The 19,450-nt window shown below is 38.5% G+C and overlaps 1 protein-coding gene across 5 annotated transcripts in view; it reads right to left on the reverse strand.

Moving 5' to 3' along the window:
* The window catches only part of RPS6KA3 (ribosomal protein S6 kinase A3), a 112,513-nt gene extending 93,381 nt beyond the window's left edge, over nt 1–19,132 (reverse strand). For 3 of the 5 annotated variants that reach the window (XM_041740878.1, XM_041740880.1, XM_041740879.1), the window contains exon 1: nt 18,712–19,132. In XM_041740878.1, the coding sequence (XP_041596812.1) occupies nt 18,712–18,780 (69 nt within the window). In that variant the 5' untranslated portion in view covers nt 18,781–19,132. Of the gene's footprint in view, nt 1–14,890; nt 14,933–18,711 lie in introns of those variants that run through there. The other 2 variants (XM_041740881.1, XM_041740884.1) reach the window with 2 other exon arrangements.
* Nucleotides 19,133–19,450: the final 318 nt, after the last annotated feature.

The raw sequence follows: 19,450 nt of genomic DNA on the forward strand, positions 1-19,450 counted from the left end.
TTTTTACTACTTTGAATGAGATTTTTTCCATTACCATTTCTACCTAGAAAAGCTATTTATTGATTTTTTTTACACAATATGTATTTTTGCATAATACCACCTTATTAGACTATCAGTTTTAAAGAACCTTTTTAGTGACTTCCTTAGATTAAGTAGATGACTATAACGTCTATGAATAGTAATTTTTTACTATTCTTTTGAATACTCTGATTTTCTTGACTAATTGTATTAGCAAACTCTTCTAGAGTATAAAATAGAGGTGAAAACAGCAGGCAGTTTTAATGAGATTGACTTAGTATGTCCCCATCAAGCATGACACTGGCTATTGGTCTGAGACTGTTTTTAAAGTCTCACATTAAAGACACACCATTTTAATCCCATTTTACTGTTTTTAATTGAGAACAGACATTGAATTTTATCCAGTGTGGACTTTTTTTAACTTTTAAGTAAAAAATGATTATAGATTCATAGGAGGTTGGAAAAGTAAAAGAGAGGTCCCATATACCTTTAATCCAGAGGTTACATCTTACATAACTTCCTGTCAAAACAAGGAAATTTATACTAGTACAAAGCCCAGACCTTATTCAGATTTCAATGGTTTTACAGGTTCTCATGTGTGTGTTCTATCCAATTTATCACATTATAGATTCCTGTGTTTACACCACTTACAAAGATACTAAACACTTAGTTCATCACCACCAGGATCTTATGTGCTGCCCCTTTATAACCACACCCACCTCCCTCCTGCTCTCTTTCTAACCCTGGTCTTGTCACCATTCTATAATTTTGTCATTTCAAGAATGTTATGTTAATGGAATCACACAATATGTAACTTTATCCACTGAGTATGAATTCTCTTGAGATTCATCCAGATTGCTACATGTATCAATAATCCATTCCTTTTAAGTTGCTGAGTAGCATTCCAGTGTGGATGTACCACAGCTTATTTAACCATTCACCTACTGAATGACATTTGGTTTCTAAATTTTGGACATTACAAAATAGAGCTGCTATAAAAATTTGTGTACAGACATCTGTGTGGACATTACTTTTCATTTCTCTGGGATCAATGCCTAGGAGTATGACTGTTGGGTCATACAGTAAGTTTATGCTTAGTTTTAAAAGAAAGAGCCGAGCTATTTTCCAGAAAGGCTGTATTTTATACCCCCACTAGCAACGCATGAAATCTACAATGTCCACATCCTCACCAACATTCAGTATTCCCACTATTTTTTATTTTGGCTCTTACAAAAGTCAAGGACTCATACCTCATGATGATTTTAATTTCCCTGATAGCTAACCATGCTGATATCTTTTCATATGCTTATTTGCTATCTATATATCCTCTTTGGTGAAATACCTATTCATCTCTTTTGTCAGATTTCTAAATGGATTGTTTGCCTTAAGTTACTGTTTAGAGTTCTTTATGTAGTCTAAATACAAGCCCTGTCTCAGGTACGGGTTTGCAAATATTTTTACCCATTCTGTAACCTACTTGTCTTTCCATTGCCTTAACAGGGTTGTTTTTCATAGAGCAAATGTTTTGAATTTTGATAAAGTCTAATTTTTCTCTTTTATGGATAGTGTTTTTGGTGTTTGGTCTAAGAATTCTTCATTTAGCCCAATATCCTGAAGAGTTTCTTCTAGGTTTAAATTCTAAAAGTTTTATATTTTACATTTAAATCCATGATATTTTCCTGTTTGAGTTTTTTTTTGTGTGCATCTTTTTAGCAGATGTTTTCTCCTATTTTTTATTTTAAATCTAGTACAGTTAACATACAGTGTTATATTAGTTTCAGGCATACAGTATAGTGATTCAACAATTCTACACGTTACTCATTGCTCATTAAGGTAAGTATACTGTTAATTCCCCCATGATACATTTTCAATTAGTTTTTGTATAAGGTGTGAGGTTGAGGTGTTGCTTTACCCACGGATATGTAGTTGTTCCAAGCACTACTGTTGAAAAGCCCATTTATCCTTCTTCCATTGAATTGCTTTTGCATCTTTGATAATAATCAACTGGCTGTACTTGTATGGGTCTATTTGTGTTTTATATTGAATTCACAACCCTGAGATCAAGACCTAAGCTGAGATCAAGAGTCAGACACTCAAAATGACTGAGCCATCCGGGCACCCCTATGCGTTTATACCACAAAATGCCACAGTTTTGATTACTGAAGCTATATAGTAAGTCTTAAAATTGGATCCTTCCACTTTATTTCTATATTAGATATTTTAGTTCCTTTATCTTTCCATATAACTTTCAGAACAAGCTCGTGTTAAACCTTTAGAAGAATTTGGGGAGAACTGACATCTTTAATATGTTGAGTCTTCAATCTATGAACACAGTACCCTTTCCATAGATTTTGACCTTTGATTTCTTTTATTGGCACTTTTAGTTTCAGCATACACATCCTATACATGTTTTGTTAGTTTTATACCTAAGTATTTTTTTGAGCAATTCCAAATGGTACTATGTTTTTCATTTCAGTTTTCATACATTCATTGCCAATATACAGAAATATAATTTATTCTTTTATTCTGTTCTTGTATCATATAACTTTTCTGAACTCATTTCTAGTTTTATGTAGATCCCTTGGGATTTACAAAATCACTTGTAAAAGTCTTATTTCTTCCTTTCCAATCTGTATGTCTTTTATTATTTCCTTTTCTTGCCTATTACACTGTTCAGAACTTCCAGGACTATGTTGAATAGCAGTAGTGAGAATGGACATTCTTGTCTTGTTCCTGATATTAAGGGGAAAGCATTCAGTCTTACACCATTAAGTATGATGTGGGTTTTTTCTGTGTGTGTGTGTGTGTAAATATTCTTTATCAAACTGATAAAGAATTCTTTTTTTTTTTTTTTGATAAAGAATTCTTAGTTTGATGAGTTTTTACTATGAATGTTTAATTCAGTTTATTTTTATTTTTATTTTTTTATTTATGATAGTCACACACACAGAGAGAGGAGAGAGAGAGGCAGAGACATAGGCAGAGGGAGAAGCAGGCTCCATGCACCGGGAGCCCGACGTGGGATTCGATCCCGTCTCCAGGATCGTGCCCTGGGCCAAAGGCAGGCGCCAAACCGCTGCGCCACTCAGGGATCCCTGTTTAATTCAGTTTAATGCATTTTCTGCACTATTAATATAATGTGATTTTTCTTTTTAATATGGTGGACTATACAGACTGATTTTTAAATACTGAACCAGTCTTACATCCTTGGAATAAAATCCATTTCATCACAGTGTATAGTTCTTTTCATATGTTGCTTGATTTCTTTTGCTAGCATTTTGGGGATTCTGTGTTCACGTTCTTGAGGGATACTGGTCTATAGCTTTCTTTTCTGTACTGTCTTTAGGTCCTGGTTTCAGGACAATATTGGCCTCATAAAATGAATTATGAAGTATTTCCTCTTCTATTTTCTGGAAAGACTGTGTATAATTCATATTGTTCCTTTACTCTTGATATTCCAGATCCTTCTTCTAAAATTTCCTTTCTGCTTGAAGAACTACCTGTGGTCATTCTTTCAGGATCTGCTATAGACAAATTCTCCTAGCCTTCCTCCATCTGAGACTGTTTTGAATGTACCTTCATTCCTGAATGATGTTTTTGCTGGGTATAGAATTCTGGGCTGATCTTTTTCTTTCAGCACTTGAAAAATGGTGCATTTCATCCTGGCTCCCATGGTTTCTAATGTAGGATCTGTTGTCATTTGAATCATTGTTCCCTTATATGTAGTAGCTCATTTCTCTTTAGCTGTATTCAAGATTCTTTGCTTTACTTTTAGTTTGATTAAGCATTTTTTAAAAAGTTGTGGTAAAATACAACATAAAATTTACCATCTTACTTTTTAGTGTACAGTTCAGTGTGTTAAATATATTTACACTGTTGTGCCACCAATATCCAAAACATTTTCATCTTGCAAAATTGAAACTCCATACCCATTAAACACGCTCTCATTTCCAAAGGCCTGATTTTGATTTGTCTGGGCATGGATTATTTTGGGTTTATCTTGTTTGGGGTTCAGTCAGTTTCTGCATCTGTAGATTTTGTCTCTTCCCAAATTGGGCAAGTATAGGCCATTATTCCTTCAGGTCCACTCTTTTTCTCCACTTTCTAGGACTATGACGACATGGACGTTAAATCTCTTGTTAATGTTCCCCAGGCTCCTAGGACTCTTTTTTTTTTTTTTAATCGGCTCACTTTTCTCTGTTGTTCAAATTAGGTAATCCTGTTGCTCTATCTTCAAATTTACGTTTTCCTGTTATCTTCACTTTTCTATTAAGCCCATGTATTATTTCAGGTACTATATCTTTCAGCTCTAAAGTTTCCATATTCTGCTTTATATCTTTTGTTTTTCTGAGACAATTTTTTTTAACTTGATTCAAATGTGTTTGTGATTGCTCATGGAAGCATTTTTATGATGGCTGCTTTAAAAACCTTGTCAGATAATTGCAACATCTGAAGCATCTTGGTGTTAGCATCTGTTGACTTTTTTCTCATTCATGTTGTGATTTTCTTGGTTTTTAGTACAGTGATCTTTAATTGCATAATGGACATCTTGGAGATAAAACTCTTTATCCTATTTAATCATTTTTTAGCAGGCAGTCTACTAGTTGAGATGTAGTATAAGGGCAGGGTGAATGTGTACGTTCAGCTTCCTGCTGGGCCCCACTGACACCACCCTGGCAAAAGTGGAGCAAGGACTCTTGCTTTTCTGAACAGGAGTGAGATGGAAGTTCAGCTCCATTCTTGGTACCAGTAAAAGTGGGGTACCACACCATTGCGTTGCCTCTGAGTAGGGGTACAAGCTCAGTTCCCTGATGGATCACACTGACAACAGGGAGACAGCAGAGGGGCACCTGGGTGGCTCAGTGGTTTTGCATCTGCCTTTGGCTTGGGTTGTGATCCCAGGGTCCTGGGATTGAGCTCTGTATCAGGCTCCCCACAGGGAGCCTGCTTCTCTCTCTACCTATGTCTCTGCCTCTCTCCGTGTCTCTCATGAATAAATAAATAAAATCTTAAAAAAACAAAAGAAAGAAAGAAAGAAAGAAAGAAAGAAAGAAAGCAAGCAAGCAAGCAAGCAGAGGGCTGACTCACACTGCTTTTTTTGCTGTAAGGTAGAGTGGAAAGTTCAACTTCCTTAAGGGCCCAGCTAACAGGGAAGGGAAGAGGGGGAAGTAGAGTGCCAACCAGCCCTGCCATCCACCATTTTGTTCTGCCTTGTAGATGCCAGATGGAGGAGGGGGCTCAGCTACCCACTGGGCCCCAATGACATCAGGAAAGAAGGGAAGTAGAGTTGACTAGTCCACGTCCAACCACCTTGTTGATTTTAGATGAAGGTGTAGGCTCAGGGCAGGAGAAGGCTTAGTGGGGACTACCCCTGCCTAATACCACCTTGTTAAATCTCATTGCTTCCAGATTGGGGTGGAGGCTCAACTGGCTCCTGGACCCCACTGATAGTACCTTAGTGAGAGAATCACTTCCTTCTGCAGGTAGTGGGATGGGGGGGGGGGGGCAGTGAGGGAAAATCAAATTCCTGACCAACCTGCCAAAACCACCCAGCAGGGGGAATCAAAGTGCTGTCTGCTTTTGCTAGGCAGGGAATGAGAGTTTAGGTCCTTGATCTGCCCAGCCAACATCACTGAGTGGAGGAATTCAAGCACTGCCACTTGCTTCTTTGGAGTAGGGTGGGATTTTTCTGGGGGTGTTTGGCTGCAGTAGGGCGGGTACTGCCAAAAAGATTTACTATTGTTAGGCTACCCTTTCCCCGATTCACTTGGCTAAAGAGAACAGGCTTTTCTTGGAGCCCCTTTTGTCTGTGACTATTGGTGATTCAGGTCAGAGGCTTTTACAGGACCTGTCCAAGATATATGGGAGGCAATAAAAATAACCCAAGGAACTCACTATTTGTGTCATTCTTTGAGTCTCAAAATCTGTAGGCAGTCTGCCTTCTTGTTTTCACCTTTCAGAGTGTTCCTGTACTTGAGGTGTTATGTTTAAGGGTTTTAGTTGTAAAAGAGGACCTAAGAGGAATGGGGTTCCTTCAACTTGGGAGAACCAGAAATCTCCTCTAAGTGATTTTCATGTTGAAAATAACATTTATTTGCTTTGTGTGTGTATGTGTGTTTTAAAAGGAACTTTATTAGGTGTCAGGGGTAATAATATTTACTTTCTAATCTTCCACATTATGCTTAAAAATGCACTATGGAAAACTGCTGTAACATTATAGATCATAATTTTCTTCTGAAGTTCCAATTATATCTATTTGTAACATTCCTGGCTAATTTAGCTTGCTTCATGTTATTTAACTGCCTGTCCACCTCAGTACTTTTAAACTATAATATTCCAAAGGAAATAATCATATTTCATTCATCATTACCTAGTAATATCCTCAACACACTCAAACAGCCAAGGGGAAAAGTTCACTTTAGAATTCATTTATAGGGGCGCCTGGGTGGCTTAGTTGGTTGAGCGTCTGCCTTCAGCTCAGGTCATGATCCCAGAGTCCTGGCGAGTCCCTGCTGAGCAGGGAGCCTGCTTCTTCCTCTCTCTCTCTCTCTGCCCCTACCCCCTGTTCATGCTATCTCTCACGTGCTCTTTCCCTCAAATAAAAAATAAAATTAAAAAAAACTCCTTTATGAGCTCTTTTTAATAATCCAAAGGAAATCCTTTTTTTTTTTTTTAAGTAGGCTCCATGCCCAATGTAGGGCTTGAACCCATGACCTTGAGATCAAGAGTCACATGCTCCACTACCAGCCAGCTAGGCACCCCAGGAAATCTTATTTTTAATTTGTCTGTGACATTTTTCTCTTTAAGTAACCTTCCTTACTGCTACCAACATCCATTATAATAGTTATTCCTCTTGAATTATACCAATAACCAGCAGGAACTTGAAGGAAAGGAGGCAAGAAGGTTTTGTTTTGTATTTTCCTACTTCTTTAAATGAAACACCTGTACATCTCACTGAACCTAAAAAATGAAAAAAAAAAAAAGAACCTAAAAAATGGATTCTTGAAAAAAATTCATTTATCTATTGACTTATATTTAACTTTGGAGAGTCTAAACATACAGTTTTAATTGATCTTCAATTATTTCCTGTACTCTTGCTTTAAATAAGAAACTATAGAATAGTTTAACAACACTGAAGACTCTAATGAAAAATATCACTGCTTCAATAATTGCTTTCTTGCCATAATTTTCTATAATTAACATTAACTCTTTGTTGTGTTCCTCTAGAAACTCTACTCTGGCTGGGAAAAGGGATGGTCCAGGTGATGAGGTAACATAAGATATCTCCAAAGAACATAGGGCTCTACTGATCCAGTTGGAAAACCAGAGTTCTAGGAAAAACTTTGAATTTATCACATATAAAAATAAAAAAAAACTTTTGAAAACACAGATTGAAACTAAGTTTTCTAAAAAACTATGTACAGTCCCTGACTTATGATGGTTTGACTTATAATTTTTTTACTTTACAATGATGCAAAAGTGATTTAACGTCATCCAGTAGAAACCACAATGAATTTTTATCTTTTCCCCGGCTAGCAATAGGTGGTATGATACTCTCTCATGATGCTGGGCAGTGGTAAGGAATAGCACTCTTAGTCAGCCATGTGATCATGAGGATAAACAACCAATACACTTAAAGTCATTCTGTTTTTCACTTTCAGTACAGTATTAAATAAATTACAAGAGCTAGTCAACACTTTGTTATAAAATAGGCTTTGTGTTAGAGGATTTTGCCCAACTCTAGGCTAATATAAGTGCTCTGAGCATGTTAAAGGTAAGGTAGGCTAAGCTGTGACACTCAGTATGTTAGGTGCATTAAATGCATTTCCAACTTATGATGGAACATAATCCTATTTAACTCCAGGAAGGTCTGTATACAATATAACATAGACAAGGATCTTCTATTAACAGCATTAATGCAAAAACTCCATTTAAGTCTCCAAATCAGTAAAAAATAAGCACAAGAATTAATTATGTATACAAGTAGACAACAGGCACATGAAAAGATCCTTAACACCCTTGGTTATTAGGGAAATGCAAATCAAAACCACAATGAGATACCACTGCTCACATACTATGATGGCTATAATGAAAAAGACAGTAACAAGTGCTGATGAGGATAAGGAGAAACTACAATCCTCATACACTGCTGGTGGGAATGTAAAATGGTTCAAGGAATTTGGAAAACAATTTGTTGGTAATTCAAAAATATTAAACATAGACTTACCATATGACACAGAAATTCCACTCATAGGTACATACCCAAGAGAATAAAAAACATATGTTCACATAAAAACTTAATACAGGGATCCCTGGGTGGCGCAGCGGTTTGGCGCCTGCCTTTGGCCCAGGGCGCGATCCTGGAGACCCTGGATCGAATCCCACGTCAGGCTCCCGGTGCATGGAGCCTGCTTCTCCCTCTGCCTATGTCTCTGCCTCTCTCTCTCTCTCTGTGTGTGTGACTATCATAAATAAATAAAAATTAAAAAAAAAAACTTAATACAAAATATTCATTGCAGCATTATTTACCATAGCCAAAAAGTGGAAACAACCCCAATGTCCACGAACTGATAAATGGATAAACAAAATGTGGTGTATCTATACAGTAAAATATTAGCCATAAAAATGAAGCACTGATACAAGATATAACATGGATGAACTTTGAAAACATTGTTAAATGAATGAGGTCAGACACAAAGTCCACATATTATATGATTCCATTAATATGAAATGTCCAGAATAAGTAATCTACAGAGAAAGTAGATTACTGGTTGCCAGGGGCTGGGGGAAGGAAGGAATAGGGATGACTGCTAATGAGTATGGGATTTATTTTCGGGCTGATGAAAATGTTCTGGAATTAGATAGTGGTGATGGTTGCAGAACCTTGTGAATATACTAAAACCCACTGAATTGTATACAAGAGTGAATTTTGTGGTATGTAAATCCTATCTCAATTTAAAAAATGATTAATTAAGGATATTTAACCTAAACAGGAAAAAAAAAACCCATCAATGACCGTGTAAACTTTAAGTTTCCTTTTCTTATACTGTAGCAAGATAACTGGTAACTTTTTCAGGTTGACTCAGATCCTATTTTCTGACACTTTGAGGGAGTGTCAAATAGATTTTTCTAAAGAGATGCAAATATAAAGAGGTAATGATTTAATAAGCAGCAATTCAAAAACAGAACACAGTTACCCAAGCACACACCTGAGGACTACTTTATGAAGACTGTTAACTAGTATCTGGACAGCCCCCTCCCCTTTTCCAAATACTATAGTTTTTGTTTCAAATGTTCACATGTAAGACACCTGTTTAGAAATCCCAAAACATTATGTCATACAATGTTACAAACCCCATTTCTCAGGCCAGCTCACAAAAACCTATTTAACGCACAATGTATTTGGAGAGTAGAATCGATTTCATTTTCTAACTCTACCTATACGTTCCCATAAAAATATCCTCTCATGCAAACCACAGAGAAGCTTTCTCCCCTGTAGGAGATTTCATCTAGAATGAGTCACTCACCTACATGCTGTTCTCAACTCAAGCATGGCAGTTTAGCAGAAAATCAGTGAAATTTGCAATCTGAGACTAGGGTTTGATTCCTGCCTCCTCTACTAACTAGTTGTGCAACCATGAGCAGCTTATTCAACCTTTCCAGGCTTTAGCTTCCCTATCTGTAGGTTGAGAAGAATTATGTCTACCTCATTCAAGTTGATATAGACGGTGTCTAGTTACAGAGGACATTCAGTAAATGCTAATCTACAAGATGTATCAATACACTTTTCCAGTATTAATTAGCACAGCATAGTTAACAAAATGCAACATTTTTTGATAGCTAAATTTCCCCAGTCCTTGGTGTTATCATTGAATGAGAAATGTCACTAGAAAGCTAGCAAAAGTGTAGAAAGTGCAGAATGGTGATTTGAGGGGCACATACCATGTAATAGGGTTTATAAAAATCTCCAGGGTAGGTGAAGAACAAAACAAAGCTGGTTAAACATAATTTGAAAAAGCATAGTAAATATTCTTTCATTTAGAAAAAGCTTTAGCAGGCAGCCCTGCTGGCGTGGCGGTTTAGCGCTGCCTGCAGCGTGGAGTGTGATCCTGGAGTCCCGGGATAGAGTCCCACATGGGACTCCCTACATGGAGCCTGCTTCTCCCTCTGCCTGTGTCTCTGTCTCTCTCTCTCTGTCTGTATCTCTCATGAATAAATAAATAAATAAAATCTTAAAAAATAAAAGGAAACTAACGCACCACCACAGGCAAGATGGTGGTAGTGGTGTGGACTCTGACGACACCTAGCTCAGAGAAAAAAATTGTACAAAAAAAAAAAAAAAAGAAAAAGAAAAAAGAAAGAAAGAAAGAAAGAAAAAGCTTTAGCCTATTAATTTCAAAATACAAATAACAAAGCAAAGCTGAAAAACACCAGTATAGGAAAAAAAAGTTCAATTTGTACTAATCCTATAATCTAGAACTGTGCTGTTGAATGTGGCAGCCAATAGCCACAGGTGACTATTTAAATTTAAAATAGTTCAAATTAAATTCAAAGTTCAGTTCCTCAGCCACACTAGCCACATTTCAAGTGCTCCATAGCCATGTGTGGCTAGTAGCTCGGGAACAATGATGATCTAGAAGTTATGGGGTTTTTTTTAAGTTAATCTTTACTATTATTTTATTTTCAGGCTCCTAAATGTAAAAAAATTAGAATATCTGAAGTTTTTAGTATAGGTTCTACAAGATTTCTGGAGAGTTTTCTACCAAAACATTATATGTGAGACATACTTCAATCTATTATGTCAAAATCATCTTTTGCTTCAGGCTATCAATTTATTTTTTTTTTCAGGCTATCAATTTAACATCTGCTTCTAACACATATCAAATGACTGAACCAAGTTTCCTATAACAAGCTTTGTGGACCGCAGGATTAGAGGCAAACTCACAGAAATCTAGATGACCAGGTCAAGTTTGAAGATGAGATCATCATTATACAGAAGATTATAAAAATCAATTTACATGGTGGATTAAACATAACTAGTTTTTAAGGTATATAATATACCATGGGTATATTAGTGAATATTGGGAAACCTGACAAGTTATGCTACTGCTGTAATTCTATTTATACTAATAAAGGAAAAGAATGACAGGAAGTATAAAAGCGCTTTTGGATTTACACACAAATATAGGGTAGCTAACAGTCAGGAAACTAGCACTATTTCATGGGGAAAAAAACCCTCCAAAGACAATGTGGAGACCTGACTCCAGGTGGGGCAGTAGGCTAGCTTTCTGTTTTGTAGGCCTGTTCTTTAGTTTATTCACATTCCTTTCTAGTTGATACTTTCCAGAAAGGAAGGTAAATACGCAGAGTAGGTAATGCCAGTAATTGAACCATTTGGTCACCCTATGTTGAAGCATAAAACACTGTTATTAATAGGTAATATGTCCAAACACCCTTGGCCCCAGAGGTATGTGTATACAATGAGCAGAGATCACAAAAACGGTGAGGATGCTCTTTTACATTATTTGGTAAGCTGCGAGTGTAAACTGTTTTTTAAGATGGAGTAACAAGGTTCCCAAGTTAAAAATGACTATCAAAATATCAGTAATCCTAGATATTTTCTAGTAACTGAGTTAGAAGCGATTAATTTAAAAAGGAGAGTGGGATAGGCAGATTGATGGCAACATAAAGTTTCCAAATGATAAAAGAGTTTTTAAAATTTATGAATTTGAGATACAAATTACAGAGCAAGTCAATGTACGTGCCACTTAACAGAGGCAATTAGCTTGATATTAAGGTAGAATATGACCATTAATTTTCAGAATATGGGATAAAAAGTTTAAGTTATTTTAAACTTTCATTTAAATCATATTTAGGGGCACCTGGGTGGCTCAGTTGGTTAAGCGTCTGCCTTCAGTTAAAGTCATGATCCCAGAGTCCTGGGATCCAGCCCTCATGTTGGGCTCCCTGCTCAGTGGGGAGTCTGTTTCTCCCTTATCCTCTGCCCCTTCCCCCTCCCCCCAGTTCATGCTCTCTCTTGCTCTGCTGTCTCTCAAATAAATATTAAAAAAATAAATGTTTATATTTAAATGTCTAGTCCATTATAAGATGAAGAATTGGGGGATCCCTGGGTGGCTCAGCGGTTTGGTGCCTGCCTTTGGCCCAGGGCATGATCCTGGAGTTCCGGGATCAAGTCCCACATCCAGCTCCCTGCATGGAGCCTGCTTTTTTCCTCTGCTTAGGTCTCTGCCTCTCTCTCTCTCTGTTTCTCATGAATAAATAAATAAAATCTTTAAAAAAAAGATGGAGAATTGTACAATTTAAAAGATTTCAATTCAAAATGAAAAACTCTTGACATAAAAAAAAGCTTTGATACAATTAAACATAACAGCTCATTTGCAGGCAATACTGGATCATGTTACTATAGTTATCGAGTGTCCAAACTGTTCTGCAAAGCACTTGTGTCCTTTGAGACTTCAATAGATGGTTGAAAAAAAGGGTTCTGACATGAAGTCTCAAATGATGTGGGCTATATCTTTTTTGCAGATTCATCATGTACAAATATCATCTCAAAAGTTCTAAGAAGTTATGAGGTAAAGACATTGGCCAAATACTATTTACCTCTATAACTGCCACATGTATTTGATTATGTTACACTCCTTTGTTTCGTTTTTGTTTTTGCATGACAGAGATGGTCGCTGGGGCATAGATACATCTTTAACATTTCCAGAGACTTCTCAGTTAAAAATACTGTATATCATATTTCAAGTTCTTTAAGTACAAATACCACATAAAAGACCAAATCCAAAGGATTTTATTTCTAGACAGGAAAACCCAGTTACTTGTGGAATATTCAAATAACCAAAACAAATGTATTTAGAGTAATGGGGAGGGAGGTGTTCCATATTAATTTCTGTCCCTAAAGGTGAAATTAATAGGACTGATCCTAAAATATAAAAAGGTGTGCACATTTTGTTTTGGTATGTTTTAGAGAAAGTAAGTTAAAATTCTACTTATTAACACTATATATTGACTTTATCCATTTCTTCAAGGACATACTTCCTTCAAGAAGTTGACATCTAGGATATACCAGCTTTCACCAATCGTAAGACACTATCATGTGTAAAATATACTATTATATATCCCTAAGGGGAAAGAAACACTGCAAATTAAACAATCGCATGCCATGGACTGTGAGATGCCTTCCAACTTGACCAATGTCGAAATGTGAACATTAACTTTGCTTTCTTCCTTCTTCCACACATATTCTTCAAACGTTCTTTGTTTTTCCCCTTTAAAGATGATATTGAAGAGGGGAACAATACAAAAGGGGACAGATTCAAGAGATTCGCATTTACCTTATCCTTATAATTATATTCAGATATAATAATGGCTGTTTAAACAGATCAAACAAATCACTTTTAATTGTTCTGCTTGATTCTGAAAAAATTACCCCAGAGGAAAAACACAGAACTTCCTCACACAATTCTGTTAGACAGATTCATTATATTATTTATTAGACACTTAAACCATGCACTGAACCACATACTTTACATATATTATCATTTCACTTAATTCTCACCACAACTCTATGAGGTAGGTATTATTTCATCCCTATCTTACAGATTAGAATGTTGAAGCATAGAGACATTAACCAACTTGCATAAGATTACTAAATTATTAAGTGGCAGAGCCAGGACTCAAACCCAGGTCTTTATGGCTCCAACACTTTGCCATACATCCAAATTATCTTACAAAGTACCTTCTAAATTTTAAGGAGGTAAGTAAAACTGAAATATTGAATTGCTAGTAATTAATGTGTTTGCTTAAAATAGGCCAAATGTATAAAATAATAGTTGTCTTAAATGGACACATTTTACCCTCAATCTGTTTCAGAAAATGCATATATTTGTGTTTTTTTTAACTCTACACATTTTACAACAACTAACATTTACAGTTGTTTTATCTTTGTTTTTATGCTACATGGTATTAAATTGATAAGCTGGAATATGTGAGATCTGCTAATTGTTCCAGATTAGTGACACAGAAAACTATCAAATCTGAAGTGGGGTAGAAGAAGACATTTAATGCCAAATATAAAACTGCATTTGGTTGTTTTTATTTTCTATTATGTGAATTGGGGAATTGCATGTATAATATAGATTTGCACAATTGCATTCCAATGCTTTAAAACTTGTTATCCATCAAAACACATGAACAACTGAGCTCTATAACACTCATGCATTACCCAGGGACCACCAAAATGTCACTGTTGTACACTGTAATCTGGATCACTGGGTCTAAAGCATCCAGTCTGCACTGGGAAACTGGCGCCCTTGACATCACCCAACATTCACAGCCTGCTATATCACATGTCCCTGAGTATGGAACTCTAGAGCAAATCTTGTCAATGATCACAATGGTATGAATTTTTTAGCGTGTGATAAATTTTTTAAAAAATCTTTACAATTCTGCAATTCAGACTTCTGATAAATGATCTGCTATATTTTTTATCTATAATTTACCAATTATCATGTCCTTGGTCAAGAGTGCACATCCCAATTATGCCAGTCTCCTTAAATAAAAATAGGATATACTCATTTTAATTTCCAGAAACATACTAAAGAAAAGGCAAAGTCTGCCTATACTTGTTTCTTTAGGTTTATCTCTTTATCTTAAAATTTAAATGTACCAAAGAAGTTTCACATTTTGGATCAATCCAATTAGTATAGGAAGAGCTGCAAAAAAAAGCAAACTTTCCTAAATTTTAGTTGAACAAAAACTGACATCTTATAATATCATAATCACTGAAAACAATGAAGTGCTCAGTAATGTGTCACAGTTACTATTGACAGTTGACATGTAACAATACCTGTCCTCTCCTCAGATCTTCACTTGGGGGAAAGAAAAAAACCTGAAAGGTGATAGAAATGAAACAGGAAAAGGAAAAGAAACTTAATAAAACATTTTTCAAAATCAATGATCATACTTTAATAGAATGTATTTCCCTACAGATAAAAATAAGAAACCTAATATCAATATAGTAGAAATACTCCAGAATCCAACACAATCTTTGAAGATAAAAATGGATGCACATTCACTGAAGATGGTTTCCAACACAAGGGTCTCATTTTTTATAAAGAAAATATTTATATAATTAATATTTTAATGCATTATGGGTACTTGCTATTTAAAACAATTCAAGGTGGCTATTTTTATACAGCACATTTCTATAAAGCAAAAATAACCTTAAGTATATTAAGGTTAAATTAATTAAAATTGTTCTTATTTACATTTACTATCATTTATCCTTTATTGAAAACTTAGAAAAAGTGTCACTTTAGGTCAGGCTTATGATCTAGTAAATGTTATCTCTGACAGCAGTGGCAAGGAATTTACAGAATAGTCACAATTCCTTGATATCTGTCTCCTAAACCGTCAGACACTCAAAAACATACTAGCATCTTTAAATAACTCACTAAAGAGTTGTGAATTCACCTAGACTATTTAGGACACTATTTTGTTTTTAATCTTGTACTAACCTTGACTGCTTACATAGTACTTCCTTTATTATCCTAAATTTGCTTCTTTAAACATTTGGCCTAGTTCTAGCCTATCATGTTCTGACCCATGTTTGAGTTAACCACAAGGGTTTTTTTGTTTTGAGCACCATGAGACCCATGTGAGGTCTTAAAGCAGGAAGGCTATGTAAAGGAATGAAGAAACTGCCTTGTATTTTCGGTGAGGTACTCAGGTTTTTAAGATTGCTCATATTTCAATGTAAGATTAAAATGATTAGAACAGAAGTAACATTGATAATCACCTTATTCCTGACCATCATAATTCACTCAGTGGATGTCTATTGGATTCATAACATATATGTGCCAGGCACTGTGTTAAGTGCTGAGAATACAAAGGAAAAAAAGGCTCTGCTTTCAAGATTTCATAATCTACTAGGAATCAGACCACACATGTAAATCTCTATAGAGACCAACCCTGACACCTTTTAGCCCAGAAAGAAAAAAATTTTGATGAATTTACTCAAGTAAATATCTTTCAAAAAATGACTTTATTCTGGTAAAATATAATTACTTTCTATTAAGAACTTACTGGGGAGGAGATGGCATAATAGCAGACATAATATTAAGTTCAATATTAGACTTCTGAATGAAAATTCTCAACCTTTTCCTTTCTGGCTTCAATTTCCAAAATTGTATCAGAAGTAATTTACTTGAAACAGATGAACCACCAAAGGCAACAAAATATCTAAAGGCCATTAAAAAATCTTTTAAAAATTAATCTAGGCAACTCCAGCTCCCTGTGACATATCTTATGCCAGAATATCAAGAAAATTCTTTGAAAATGGCAAGTTGTGGAATCCTATCTGCCAGGTTCTGGAAACCATGACAGTAACTGAAATAACTAGGCTTTAACAAGTGCAATCGCTTATAATACCGTAACTGTTTCTGAAAAATACATGACCTCCAACTACTGGCTTATTTATTTATACTCTGAATTTTTCCACAAAGGATCTGAAGCAGCTACCTTAATATAAAGCAAAGCACATGAATTATACCCACTCGGCTTTGAGTTACGGCTCTATCGTTTACTATTTATAATCTTAGTGCCCTTAACTTCAAATATTCCGTTTCTTAATCTGTAATAATGAGGATCACAATCCTACTCTGTTGGGTCATAGGAAGGATAAAATGAAATAGCATGTACCACAGTATCTGGCATATAGTAAGTGCTAAATAAATATCAGTTTTGTGCCTTCCTTATCCAAATGTATGCTATGTAGAAAAAAGATAAGGTGGAATTTTAAATGATTTTTTAACACATTGATACGTGCCAAGCAGAAATGTGGACTGATTATGAGTTGCAAATGTTACCGTTTGCATGTAACAATCAGGCTCAAAGCAATTCAATTTCTTTTCACAAGGTCAGCACTTTGAGAACATATTTTATAAACCTTATAGCTATATTACTCAATGCAAATAAATCTGAAGGAAAAAATGAATGAAAAGAGTCTGTTTGCATACTAATTTCCATACTATCCATTCAAAGGATGATAAAACATTTTAAATTCAATTTCCTTATAATACATCGATAGTATTAAACAGGCTAACAAAAATTTAAATGTAATCCTGCTAGTCTTAAAAACGTGATTTCCTTTTAAAAAATATTTAGAAAACATCTATCAATATTTTTTCCATTGAAGAGCAGCGTTTAGCTTAGATTTTAAAAATATGATCCAAGTCACAAAATACTAAGTACCAGCCGTAAGCACTATTACAACTCTGCTCACGTTAAGGAGAGCAAGTAAACATTTTATACAGCAGTGGGTGGAGGTGACTAGGAAAAAATTGAAAAGCGATTTGAACTGACTCCCCTCCCCCTCCATTATACCCGAGAATGCAAGTGTCCCGCATCTCAGATCAAACTGAGCCTCGGTCTTACTGACGTAACCAGTAACCCTATCCACCTCTCACACTGCGGAGGCCGGCAGGGCAGCGGCTGCCGCCAAGTACACCACTCATCAGAGCCTGCCCCATTCCACCCCCGCGTTTCAGTCATGCTTTCCAGAAATGGGGTCACTCACTAACTATTACACACACGCAGGCTATCATCCTGTAATCCCCCAAAGTCCGCTGCGGGGATAGAAGATAGCAAAAAGTCAAGAAGGGAGAATCACAGACGTGCCACCATCAGGAATTGATTTTCCACTTCGGAGAGGAGCGCTGATGCCCTGGAATGGGTCTTGTCTGGATTATTTTCGCAGACCCCAAGTTGGTTCTGGGACAGGGACGGCTGCGAAAGCTCGATGCTAGGCTGTGTCCGGGGAAATTGTTTTGCCGTGTTTGGGTATATTGTTTGGGTTTTTGGCACTCGGTTAGGTGTCTCAGGGACCGTCATCGAATAGATTCCGGGGGAAGAAAACCTGAAAGCCCTTTAGGGCGGCTAATGATCGCTTTGAACATCACCCTCTCACCTCCATGGACAGGAAACTCAAGTTAAAGCTCCTAGGGACTGGGGTCCTCGAGCTCAGCGACCTCAGAAATGGGGGAGGGGGGAGGATCTCAGGCTTCCACTTTCTCCTTTGCACCAGCAGAAACCGCTGCGGCAGACAGACTTGGGGGGAAGGCAAAAACCCTTGGCTGTCCTGTACCCCTTACCCGAAGCCCCCACAGGTCGCCAGTCCAGCCTTGGGCCGTTCTGGCCCCTGCGCGCCCGACTCACAGCACCAACTCCCTCCCCTGGCCGGACTCGGGAGTCCCTGCTCCCCAGTGAACCCAATCCATACCCCTCCCTTACACTCCAAAGTCGCCAGGGTCCAGGGAAGCCCCCAAGCAGGCAGGGCCAAACTTCCCAACTCCTCTTCGGCCCCCGCTCCGCTTCCCGGTCCCCCCACGCAAAGTTGATTAAAATCGGCTTCTTGCAAAGCCCCAGCGCCCACTCCAAACCCTACGCGCCACCACACCACAGCCCCCCGAGCGAGGGAGGGGAGGTGAGGGTGCGGGTGGAACAGAAGGGCAAATAGACCAACCCCAACTACCCAAACCGGAATCCCAGACCTGAGGGGAGACGCGAGCAGCAGAGGAAGGGGCCAAGTGGCCAGCTCCAGGGAGGGGAGCTGGCCGGCGGGGGCGAGGGGAGGGGCGCGCCAGCCCCCGGCCGCCCGGCGGCACTCACCTCAGCGCTGTCGGACGGGCTCTCCACAGCCATCTTCTGCCACGGGTCCGCCAGCTGCGCCAGCGGCATCTTCCCCCCCGGCCCGCCGCCTTCACCGCCTCCTCCCTCCCCGCCCGCCCCGCGGCCGGCCCCGCTCTGTCGCCGCCCGAGCCCCACGACAGCAGCAGCGGCGGCAGCAGCAGCAGCAGCACCAGCGCCGGCTGCCCGGGAGAGGGCTCGGCGCCGACACCGACCCTCGAACGCCGCGCGCCTGGCTGGAGATGTCCGCGCGCCGAGCGAGAGCCTCGCGCCGCTGCCGGGCACCGGGTCTCGCCCCTTTCTTCCTCTCCTCCTTCCGCCGCCGGGACTACAGCTCCGCCCCCCCCGCCGGTTCCCGCGCCCGCTCCCAGCAGAACAGCGGCGGCCGCGCGCTCCCCCACTTCCGCTCACAACATGGCGCCTAAGCGATACCTGTCTCTCAGAGCGAGGCTCGGCCGCCGCCGCCACCGCCGCGCGCACCCGGGGGCGGGGCTTGGGAAGACACGCCCCCGGCCGCCGCGCTTCGCTCCTCCCTCCTTCCTCGCCCCAACCTCAGCTTCTGGGCCTCGCCTACTTTCAGGAAGGGCGAGCCGGAGAGATCTGGGGGCGTCGGCGGGCGGCAGGGGAAAGAAAAGGGGAAGGGCAAGGAAAGCTAAAGGCTGGGAGCCCTAGGCTAAGGGTCCGAGCAGGTTGGAGGCTACTTAAGGATGTAGAGAACAGT

The sequence above is a fragment of the Vulpes lagopus genome, chromosome X (genome assembly GCF_018345385.1).
Source record: "Vulpes lagopus strain Blue_001 chromosome X, ASM1834538v1, whole genome shotgun sequence".
NCBI classification, from domain to species: Eukaryota; Metazoa; Chordata; class Mammalia; order Carnivora; family Canidae; genus Vulpes; species Vulpes lagopus.